This window comes from Convolutriloba macropyga, chromosome 9, assembly GCF_964194025.1.
Source record: "Convolutriloba macropyga chromosome 9, txConMacr16.3, whole genome shotgun sequence".
Lineage (NCBI taxonomy): Eukaryota > Metazoa > Xenacoelomorpha > Acoela > Convolutidae > Convolutriloba > Convolutriloba macropyga.
In genome coordinates this window covers 39,973,986-39,986,768 of record NC_134476.1, presented here as the reverse complement: position 1 = coordinate 39,986,768, position 12,783 = coordinate 39,973,986, and the positions used below count along the sequence as shown (strand labels likewise).

Below are 12,783 nucleotides of genomic sequence, written 5' to 3'. Positions count from 1 at the left end.
CAATAGTATTGCAAATTACATTTGTAATTAATCATCAAATAGGTTTTCATTTACTTCGGTCTAATTGTCATGTTAACTATCGTGGATATTTATCGTGAACAGCAGTGACGGTAAGTGTAAAGGGGTTGTTGATTACGATGACAAAATTTATCTGTTATCCCGCTTGCTCAAAAACAGGCATCGTGAACAAACGTAACAGATATTTCGAAACTTGAAGCAAATTTTTAAATTAGCTTACTGTCAAATGTCCACACGCTAACAACCCTAATCTTAAAACATAAAGATTTTTTCAAACCATTCCAGGATTAAATCATGACGTCGTGTTACCCTATGGTACAACTCAAGCGAAAAACTGACTCAACAATTAAATTAAAACCAAGACAAAACAAAGCAGCCATCTGTTATTAAACTATTGCTCAGTAAGTTCAGAGTCACCGTTCACAATAACTTGTGCAATCTCACTTGGATCAGCGTCGTATTTTTCACTCAACGCGCCTATCAGAGCAGCAATTACATCACCACCTACGTCATCCATTGCGTCATCACTTTCTTCGTCACCGTTGATTACGCAACACTCCGAGTCTTGTGTCACTGATTCATCTTGTACATCGCATTCAACTGGTGTAAAACTTTTACTTTGTAAATTTTTCTGGTTTAAAGAAATATCGTACCAGCGTGGATTGACGTCACTCTTCTTCAATTCAATTTCGACAATCAAGCTATCGCCTTTATCTACGTTTGTAAACTTTGGCAAGAAAACGGACGTCTGTTTCCAATGGGTTTCTGTCAGATAAGGACTGGTATCCAAAACGGAACAGAAATTTTCAGATTGAAATGAAACTGAAAACCAAAACGCCAATCCATGTACAACTCCTGATGTTTTAATGTCAAACTTTGTCGTCTGAGATATTTCTTCTAAATCTTCAACACACAAATCATCTAATTTCCAGTTAACAACACTAGAGGCGAGAGCCTGGATTGATCCCGGGTCCACAGTATCACACAAAGGGCTTTTTAACCTCTCATTCCATAACAAACCTTTGAGTGCCTTCATTGAAAAGCCATCAACTGAATCGTAAATCCCAAAGTTGTCCTTAAAATATTGGGACAAATCAACTGGTGCCGCGAAAAGGTCAGCTCTGTTCGGGAAGATGATCCCATCCGGTTTTAAGAAATTTTCACGTGCGTAGATTAGGGACGACAGCATTCCCTCGTGAACTAAATAGAATCCCATCCATTCTGAGATAATCACATCAACTTTTTCAGGCAACTTTACCGATTCAATAGTTCCTTGAATAACTTTGATGTTATCCATCCCGTTTTCTTTGACCAACTTTTGTGCCAAAATAGCAACTTCGCTCGCTTCCACAGCGTACACCAATTTAGCACCATTAGATGCTGCGTACATTGACAAAATTCCAGTTCCACAACCTGAAAACAAAAACGTTTTACAAATGGATTCAAACTGGACCTCTATGTAGGCGAAACATTCTTCAAATGCATGTTAGTCTACAGCTTATCATCACAAGGACCTAGTTAAGATCCAGACAAAAAAATTAGTCACAAGCGCGCATTGACTGAAAAAAAAAAACATACCAGGCAGATTGCCGGAAAATAGCCACCGTTGATTCCCATAACTCTATTGGGATTGAAAGAAAAGAAAATATCAACAAAAATTGATTTTTGTATAAAAACATTTTTAAGTGCAATTTATTTTGATGTCATTTCTTAATTGAACATACTCCTGTCTCTCACTGAGAGGCTACAGGGTCTAGCATCAATACCAATAGGCATTATAGATTGTAACTAAAACCTATTGAGAACAAAGTTCAAGTACCGGGCATCTAAAAATAGGCTTTATGGGTTTATCCCGTTTCTATTTCTGACTTTGATTTTTTTTAATACTGACTCTCTTCATTTTGAATTGCTTTGCTGAGCAGCTGCTGTTTAAAAGGACTTTGAGCAGAATGGCAGAAGAGTGAAACTAGCCTAGAGAAGTCAAAAAGATTTCACGCAAAATGTCGAAAAAGCGGCAAAATGAGTAAAGCGAAAAGTTCGACGAAGTAAAAACATAACCGGTAGAATACCGGAAACGACTCGAATCGTCGTGCAAAATAATTTCTAACCTAATTTGGACAAAATCAGAATATCGAAAAAAACACTCTAGAAATAACAAAAATAGTAGACCAATATAACAAAAAAAGCGTTAAAATTTTTTCAGTTCAGGGGTGTGGGTAGGTGCTGGTGGGGGGGGGGGGGGTTGGTAGGTGGGGTGGGGGGTAGGTACGTTGCGGGGGGGGGGGGTAGGTAGGTACGAGGGGGGTGGGGGGGACGTTGGGGTTGGAGGGGGGGGGGAGGTACGTTGGGGGGGGGGGGGGGTTAGGTACGTGGGGGGAGGGGTAGTTTATTTCGGGGGGGGGGGGGGGGGCTAGGTAGTTTAAATGGGATCAAATTTTCTCAAATTGACCTCTTCACCTTGAATTATAGACTGTTACCAATTGCTATACATTACAAACTAAGCTATAGTTAAAGTCCAATGTTCGAAAACAGAAGTCAACAATCAAAAACGGAGGTAAAAGCTCGAATAGAAAGAAGTCAAAATTCAAGTCATGAACAAACTTGCCTTCTGCTAAAAAAAACCTGTAGAATATCAATACTCCTCTTCGAGTCGTAAAAAAAATTAGGAGCGCTATAATAGCCGGCTGAGAAGATGAGGGCGGCTATTAAACAGTTAAGTAAAGAATTTAAGTTCAGGCTTTATCTAAACACCTTCTTACATGAACAATTATCAGTTTTAAATGATACTATAATAATTGATTGCTATAGTTGCTGATATATTGATCAAGCTGAGATCTAAATTGATTTCTTTTTGAAAATAGCAAATGTTTGATTTATCTATTTCATCGATAAGCTGTAAACTATATTTAAAAATATCAAACTTCGGCCTCAACTTGATAAAATATCAGCAACAATAGCGATCAATTATCACAGTTTTATTTACAACTGGCCAGTGGAGAAGTAACGCAGTTAACTTTTATCTACAACTTCAGGAAAACACAACAAATGACCTGAATGCCTTCTTCGAAAATAGTTATGGAGCAGATACGCCAATGTCGACCAACGAAGAAACTTTGGAATTGAATTCAAAAAATCCAGAACACCGAGAAAATCCCTATAATTTCCTCAAGAAGAACGACTTGTAAAACTTTCTTAGAGACGGATAGCAGGACTGCAATGTTCAACATACAAAACGCTAGAAGGTCCAATATGCAAAACATGTTATAACAAAGAATAAACACAAAATGGCAACGACAGAGAATCAGAATGCTTTGCCGGCAACTTGCCGGTCCACATAGATAGAAAATCAACTGTATGACCATTCTTATCATGTTTAAATATTCAACTGAGACCCGTATCTAAAAAACAATTAAGCTTGTAGTATGCTCGAGGAAATCAGCATGATCCGATTGTAATGCAAAAAAATCCAAAAGAAGCTCATCAAAACGACGCAGAAAATTAACAACACTGTCTGAAAAATTAACAACACTAATTTAGTAAATTAAAATGTTATGCGATAGTAAACTTATTGCTCTGCGATCGGAACAGATGCCATGCTCTTACAGAGAAAACGAATATAAATCAGGAATACTTTATAAACGCAGACAGAAGACATAACCGACGAAAACTAGTCAAAGGTAATCCATGCTAGAGAGCACGGCTAATAAAAGTAAGGAAAATTAAAATCGAGTGCTCAAAAACATGGCCCACTTATACCGCAACACAGATTCTTGGAAAATAGTTACATACTAACAATCCGAAAGACCACCATGAGCACTTCATAGAAATTTATTTAGTTTAATTGTTCCGACCCCTCTTGAGAGGGGGAGGAACTATATACTCAACTGGGTTTTTTTTTGTTCAGTCAATTTTGACCGATCGATATATTCATCGTAGAGAGTTGAGACTGGTATCATTAGAAAGCTTGTCCAGCGTAGAATATGGAATTAAAAAGATTTTTTTGATTTTCGTTTTTGACAGGGAGATATCGAGGTTTAAATTTTCGAGAAAATAGGGTGAATTCCGTTGATTTCATTCACCTTTTTTCAGAATTTTTGACTAAAATTTCGCCAATTTTGATAAAACTTAAAAAAATTTTCATGAAAATGTTGTTGATTTTACATTTAAAGACAAAATACATTGTCGGCTATTTTCATTGAACTTTTTTGTCACAAATTCCGGCTAAAAATTTCACAAAATTCAGACTTTTTCATCAAAAACAGCCCGAAATAAGTTTCTTTAGTCCACTCTGATAAAATTTGCAGGAAGTGCACACCCAAACACCACTAACACAATCTTTGTAGACTAAAATAGGGGCTAATTCCTCTTCAACTTCCGTTGAGAGTGCACTGAAATAAAACTTTGCCGTTTTTTGCTAACTTTATTCGTTGATTCTCAAATACGCAGCATTTAATTTTGTTTTTTTAATGAACAAAGTATCTATATCAGTGACATTCCAAAAATTAAATATTCCAAATGGACAATCAACACTAGCAGGACTAGTTCTGTACCAATCTTGGACGTTGCAATCCAAAAAAAAAATCGGATTGTCATCAGTTGGTTTTTTATTTAAAAAAATTCGATTTATATTTTTTATATTAATTAAATAACAGAACCTTTCAAATCAAAGCTCACTAGTGATAGGTCCCACTGGCTTCCTAATAAGCTTGAAATCAATTTATCTAGTTGATTGCTTGAAAGCTTATGGTCTTCTGACTTTTAAAATATTTGACTTTTGAATAAAAAATTGGTTATTGAAATTTGCCTCCAATTTTGTCTTACTTTAGTCAACTTGTAGCTTAGTGTCAGCAATCAAAGAGTGCTCCGTTTTTCTGCTGAATTCAAATTTAGTCTTTATTGCGGTTTTACGCTTCATGTTATGGTGTTCTGGCTTTGATACTAGATTTTAAACTTTTTTAATTTTTAGGTATTTGCCCATTTTTCATGTTTTCTAATTTTGTCAAATTGTCATGTTATATTCAGTTCAAATATCACATTTTTCGCGTTCAAAAAAATCACAATTGATAATAATTAAATCCTTAAAGACATAGATTGTGGTTCTTTACTGCTTCGACAATACTTTCTCGAAGAATTTAATTGAACTTTTTAATTTTGTCTTTAAGTGTCGTTTTTACTTTGTCTGCTTAGTCGTATTTAATTTCCTGTACAATGACCAGGTTTGATTTGCTTTTCCTGGAAGAGTAGATGAGCCGACGTTTTGAAATTAGAAGGTAGATATTGGCTTTCATGACTTTGAAAACAATTGTTTTCCAAATTGAAAAAAAAAAGCATTTCAAAAGCATCGTTTGTTGTCTGTTTGTTACCTGGTCTCGTTAATTAAAGGTTTAAGATAACTTTTTTGCCAAGGGAAGATGTCAAAACGGATTGGTGTCTCAAAATCTAATGTTTTAAGAGAATTCATTATGAGTTTACTGGCTTCCACACGGGTTTTTCACACAAAAAAAGCAAATGAATTTTTGATTTTTGTCATATTTGACGTTCTTTTTGTAGACGGAAGCCATATTCTGGATAATTGAAGGTCTCAAGGGCTTCCTTTGGAAGAATGGACGAACCTATTCAACTTTTTCATTTTGTAATTAATGGCTTTCATGTCTTTGGAAATAAATTTTTTTCGAAAGAAAACAAGTGTTAATTAATTTTGCATTTTTTTCTTTTTTGTCTGATTGTTGCTTATTTTTATTAATAAGGGGCCAGATAATACAGTATCGGTGTTCGAAAAAGGTGCAATTGAACATATTTTGGGGGCCAAAGTATGGCTTTACGGCTTCCAAAGCATTTTCTGGCAAGTTTTAATTGAATTTTAGTTTGTTGTCTATTTGTTGTTCTTTTTGTAACTGCATAAAAAATTTATTACCAAGAGTTCTTAATTCCCTTCTATAGAAGCATTGGTAATTGTAAACCTATGGGATATTTTAGTTGATTCCTAATGGTTTTCTTTACTTTAAAATTAATTGTTCTTTTTTTAAAAAAATTCAGCGAATTTTCTAACTTTAGTTTCTGTTCTTTTTTGTCTAATTTTTACCAAGCTTTATTATGAACTGGTGAATAACCATTTTTTTCTGGTGAATTACAAGTTATTTTGTTTATTTTCAGTTTTATCTGACGCTATTTTGACTTTGTTATTATGTTTTGTTTTTTAAAACGGACATAATTTTTTTGACGTAATTAATGTTTGTTGTTGTTGCTTGATTTTGCCGTTCGTCTTCGCTCGCTTTCTTAATATCGGCATATCTCATCAATCTAATGCATCGTTTTTTACTCCACTGAGGCTATCTTTTCGTTCATACACCAGTTTTTTTAAAAAAGTACTTGAATTTTTTGTGTTTTTCTATCTGTTTCTCATTTGGTGGACAATTATGCCAAAATTGTGGACGAGCGAGGTCGGAGCCTTATGTGCAATCGCACATTACTGAGCCGCCTTGTTTTATTAAGAAATGAAGCAAGATACAGGAAGTCCGCCGTATCAGTAGCTAAGACTAGTCTGCTACAGGACAGTCAGAGCTCAAATTAAGTAACTGTAGCCAAGAAAAACATCCGGTCACTCCGATTCAAATGCCGGAGGGAAATGCGGGTTAAATAAAAGTACTAAAATAACCAAGAACACTTTCTCTTACGAAGCGAGATAATTAGCTTTTATGAATGAAAAGGGTGTACGTAAAAAGGGGCCTAGTAAAAATTAAATGCCTAGTAAAAATTAAATTTAATTAAGATATAAGAAACACAGAAATAACTGAAATCATAGAGATTTCAGAATTACTGAAAAACCGGAGAAATCGATTTTTGACAAAAAACATGACCAAAAAAGCGACAGAAAAGGGTTAAAAAAAATTGGATCCCTCAAAACAGAACACAAACAATTGCAAAAAAATCCCGGAAAGTAAAGCCAGTTCTAATTGATTGGGTAAAGTGCCGAATATTAAATTAGGAATAAAGAAGGACAAGGATACAAGAAAAAAGGATTTTTTGAGCTTCAAATATTTATGAAGACTGTTAGACGGATTTGTCAAACAGGCACTGAATTAGAGTTCATTGGTACGGACAAATCGAAAGAATATTCAAAACCAGACTCAAGAGGACTGTATTTCTCAAGATGAATTCTCTCTAACGAACTTCATTAAAAAAGAAAGGAACTTTATTTATAAAGTATTTTTCAAGAAGAAGCGACCTAAAAGCATCAATTCTAGAACAAAAAGTTTTTCAGCCACAAACTTGGTGACGTGAAGGACGATAGCATCATGATGTGCGGGCACTCAAATCTCAAGATACCCAACGGACGATATTCAAAACAAAACCTAACTAGCAAACCTTAACTATTTTTAATAGTTTTATTTTCTGTACGAGCAACTCCATGAAACCAACTTCCTAACCGACGCGGAGATTTGTTACTTACTCCTTTTTTATATTTCGACAAAATTTACCCAATTTGCGTTCCCAGCTTGCTAGAAAACAAAAAACTTCCCAAGAAATTTCAGTAACAGAAAAGAGGAAAAACTAATGAACAATAGCAGCAAATATAGTTTTAATCAACATGATCAAAGCGACCCCCCTCCACCCAACGCAAGTAATGAAATTGCCAACCTTCACGTATTTCCCTGCAGCAGAATCAGACTCGTTAACTATCTCTCAATTGGCAGCCAGCAGCCGTTCTACAAAAAACTCTAAACAATAATTAAGCTGTAACACAACTTCTCCTTTTTCCCGAATATATTATTAAATTCTACCTTCTTTATTGCAGCTTTTGTAGACATAACCTTTGATTTGCCAGACAAATTATTTCAATTAATTTCACGAAATCTTAAAACATGGAGAAAATTAGTAAATTGGTATTACAAATGTGAACACAAACAAACATTTGGGACCAGGTCGGGAATTATGCAGACGCAGAAAACACTTAAAATTCGCAATATCAATGTCAGCGTGAAGTTTAGAGCAAAATACAGACAGGTATTTCAAGGATCATATATGTGATCCTTCACTATGGAGATACTGTTAATTGGGCCAAAATCGCTCAGGACTTTACAAAATATGCCTTCACCATTCAACTTGAGGATATAATTTCTAGTCATTATTTGTGATATCAAAGTGTTTCACTCATCCACCCTGTTCACCCATTGAGCCACATCTATCTTACACCATAATTACTCGCATGCGCCTTTTCATTGTAGTCTAAAATTTTAGATTTTCCTATCAATCGTTTCCACTCTTTTCTCCAAGAATGCGGGTATCATGATTCTCTCCATGAAAAAATCTGATTGGCTAAAATTTGCAGTACGAAAGTAGAAATATACCCTAAGCATTTTGTAAATTATTATTTCTGGATGCTCGGTTGAAAACAGTTGGATGTTTGAATTGAATCTTACAACAGAAGAAGGAACGGTTTTATCGTACCCAAGGCGCAATAAATGAGTTCGAAAAAACCCCGATAGCTCTAACTCAAAAACGTATCTTACTTATATTATCATATATTAACTAAGAGTTAAAAAGGTTAAAACGTTGGGTTGTAACAAAGGTTAAAATGTTGGGTTGGAACTTTATATGCAGGCGAACATTGCCAACGAAATTCTTATAACTCAACATTTTAATGACAGGAACTACGTTTGTGTGACGGAATAAGTAGCGTGAGTAAATTGTGAATCACAACAGGAAATTCTTTAACATGGCAATTATCAAACGAAAAAGGTTTCCAACACAATAAGAAACTTTTGTTTTTAATTGACAGAGAACTTAAAATCTTATCAAATTCAGATCTGTTTTGCAGGCCGAAAGTACGGAAACGAGAACAAGACACTTCCACTTTTGAGCACTGCTGGATAACAGGGAATTCCGTTTGCATTTCAACAAGACTGAGGAAAAAAATGGCATGCAATTTATTCCACAAATAATCAGCATATATGTAAAAATTGAATTAAGTTGCAAACACACGACACGAACAGCTTCCGAAGAAAACTGCAAGCACTGACCTAAATCAAGGACAACCTTTTCTCTAATGAACTTCGAGTCACAAGCAGAGCAAAACTCCCGGTAGAAATTGAGCCGCCTCTTGTCTTTCAGCATCACATCGTGGCTGGACAGGTTCTCGTAACTCTTGAAGTAGTCTCCATCAGCGTCCATTGACATTATCTGAAAACAACGCGCTGAGAAACCTGAAAACGCAGCACAATCAAAATTGCAGCAAATTTCTGAAATTTTTCTTCAAATCCCCCTAAATTGAAAAGAAATTTGAGCATCTTTAACGGCTCTTTATCTGCGCTTCAATACAAAATCTAACGAGTACGATCTCAACTTATCACATGTCATTAAAGAAGTAGTTTTGCACATGACTTAAATTAGAACAGAAAGAAGTAATTTTAAATAAATTTGTAAACAATTTTATGGAATGCAAGGGCATAGTTTATAATTGAGGGTAATTTAGGCTGTGTACAAATGCTCATTCTGAACTTTCATATAAAAATTACAAAAAAATAAGATTTAAGCGTTGCATTTAGTACTGGCAAGCCCTACTCGAAAAATTCGAGAAAGATCCTTAAACACTGTTCCGCTAGAGCGCCAGCACATTGCTGCCAGCTTTTATTGATGCTAAATTTCGGGTAGTGTTAAACAAAGACAAACAAATGTACCTCTGAAACACTGCCACACATTTTTTTCACAAAACGACTCTAACTAATCGAAGCCTTCTTAACTAAGCTAGAGATTAAAAAAAGTTTGCGTGTTTTGAGACACATCGTTATAATATTAATTTTGAACTGAAGAACTTTTCTTGGAAACATTTCGAAAAAAATGTTTCAGCGAACACTTATTGCCAGATTAAACTCCATCTCAATTCCGATTTTTGTACCTAACAAAATGTTTCATCTTTAAGTTGTCGGAAAACAGACTAGTCACGGTGCTCCATTCAGTTTTTTTATTTTACAGACGGGCATTTTCAATTTTAAACTTTTATAAGTGTCAATACTTGACAAAAGACCACCACCTTTTGACAACCTTGTATCAAAAGTATGATGATTAAGCTTTTCACTTATTGCACAAATTATAAACATTATCAAGAAAAAAATTGAATAAAATTTAAGTCATTCTCAACCAACGCAAACCGAATGAAACAAATAAAAAAAAGACTTTCAACCCAGCATCTTTAAAATGATCATTTCCACGACAAAAAATAATAAAAGTCAAAGGCCACGCACGAGTTTTATGTGAAAATAGTATACAGAATTCAGGTAGTTTAAGATTGCCTCATGTTACTGTCTATAAAATTGATCAGTTAGCCAGAGCAAAAACTAAAGGACATCAGAATTGAATAAATTTTAAAAAGGGTTAGTTGCTGTGGCCTATGTATCCTCTCAGTTATATAAAACCTCGTTGAAGAATATTTTCTGGTAACGCTGCAGAATCCAGTTCAAACTTGTCAACGCCACAGACAACTTTTGACAAATATACAACTCTTCACGTAACTGACATTTTGATATATCCAACCGTTCGCGATATAACAAATTGACAGTGAAAAAGATTAAGAGCGAATTTTCTTTCTGGAGACACTTAGATGATAATAACTCTGCCATGCCTTTACATCTCAGCTCGCTCGTCTGATGCTAAACAAAAAAAAACGACAAAACAGGTGGTTACAGGATACACTTCCATTGCCACATGATATGAGGCGGAAGGTTTTTAAATTTTCAAGCTCACCCTGTTTGAAAACTTTTCAAAAATAGCAATCCGAATCACTTCTCTCCCGACGTTTCTTTCAGTAAATTCCTTAGATTACAAGCTCTTCAAATACGCAGTCAACTGAACTTTGCTTTTCCTACTTTGCCAAATTTTTTTCCCGTCTGGCTTTTTGCTTTATTTTTTTGCAATTTCCGGGGAAATTGTATCTTCGATGGGAATTGAACTACCTCGCAAGCTGGTCAGACTGAGTGAACAAGCAACTTAAACAACAGTGCTTGACAAGTACTGTTAATTTTCTTTAAAATACTGCATTGCATGCATTTTAAAACTCAAATGACCAAAAGCCAATTTGACAAAAATGTGTCTTTGACCTAAAGATACTTCGACCTAAAAGCCGCCTTTAAGGACAATAAACTTTTTGGTGAAATTTAATCTCTTGTTTCGCATTTGTTAATTCATGACAGACATCATATGTTTTGAACTATGACAGAGCCGTTTTATTTATGCGATGTAATTAGGCTTACTCACTTTGATTTGAACTAATTTTCGCAGTCTACTGAACTTTGCTTCTGCCAGCCGTTCATTTTGATGCCGAAAATTACTCGTTATGACAGATTTTATAGAGTTACTAGTTTTCCCAGTTAAGTGTCAATTGCATGTAAAGAAATGTTTTTGAGAAGAACAACAGAAGTGGAACCCAAAAAACAAAACCTATTATCGCTTGAATGAATCCCGCACCATCAAGTACAAAACTAAATTTTATAACTCTTGCAGTAGACTTTCTTACTAATTCGAAAAACTAACGATGGTTTCAGTAACTCAAATAGGAATAACAATTTGTGTTTGGTGCAAGTATTCAATATCTGTGTATATCAGTCAATTGCGTTTAGCCCATTGTCTATCGCTGCTTTTTATAATTAAACTCAATTTACAAAAATATCAATAGTGAAACGGTAGGCTACAACTATAATAGATCAAAGCGCGTCTTCAGGAACCACAATTTCCCAGTGTCAGGACAATTTACACAATACCATTTTATCCAATGCCAAAATGACCTAAGTATTACAATAATTTGTATAATCAGAACAATTAGATACCCACCAAAAAAAGACCATATTAAGTAACCAACTGCACTTATTTTACACATAATTATGCTATTCTTTAGGGTACCTGTGAACAATTAACAGGATAAAAAAATCGATTGTACTTAGTTTAAACAGGACGCAAAAACCAGATATACTATAGTTTAAATTTTTTTGAGGCACCATTCTGAACAAAAACTTGACAACAATTATAGGCATAGAATGAGTTCAATTAATTGGGGTATGTCCCAAAAAGGTAGATTGAGTTTGATCATTGACGCCAATGATTCTCCACAGGAAACTGGAAACAAAACGACAACACACTGGAAGTGTTAACAATTGAACACACACACACACACACGCAACATGACTGCCTTTAGGGCCAAAGAGCAATTATCCACGATAAATGAAAACAGCCATGGAATTATTCCTGGGCACGTTGAACGGAAACAAATTGTGGGCAAAAAGAAGAAAACGGCCAGAAGAGAGCCAAAATCCAGTCAACAACATGATCATTGCCAGTAACCTTCAGCCAATTGAATCAGATATTGCAACACAATTGTCCCTGCCGACACGATCAGCAGTCAACCGGAGCCTCAACAGGCAAAAAGTAAGAGAAAATGAAAAACAGCCACCCATGATAGACACATTTTGATATTCCGGCACAATTTAGCGAATTCTATCTGTATGATACAAGTGGCTGGTGGATCAGATAACGAACAAATGATAATTTGGAACCAGAGAAAATCTGAGATCGCTGACAACCAACAAAACTTTATGGCTTTGCGATGGCATATTTAAAATCACCTCTATTCAATTGTACCAGCAGCATTCAATTCTACCAGTGTACGAAAAAAACGCAAAACTTGCACTTGCCTCTTGCACAATGATACAACCTCTTAGCTTTGTACCGGAATATATGATTTCGGCCTTCTTCGATTTGGTGGTTAAAGAGATACAA

At 35.1% G+C, this 12,783-nt stretch overlaps 1 protein-coding gene across 1 annotated transcript in view; it reads right to left on the bottom strand.

The window, feature by feature from the left end:
• Positions 1 to 352: 352 nt before the first annotated feature.
• The window catches only part of LOC142345385 (protein arginine N-methyltransferase 6-like), a 140,197-nt gene continuing 127,766 nt past the window's right edge, over positions 353 to 12,783 (bottom strand). The window contains exons 2-3 of the mRNA XM_075397419.1: positions 9,039 to 9,200; positions 353 to 1,431 (exon numbers count right to left, since the gene is read on the bottom strand). Coding sequence (XP_075253534.1) covers positions 410 to 1,431; positions 9,039 to 9,195 — 1,179 coding nt within the window. The 5' untranslated portion in view covers positions 9,196 to 9,200 and the 3' untranslated portion in view covers positions 353 to 409. The remainder of the gene's footprint in view (positions 1,432 to 9,038; positions 9,201 to 12,783) is intronic.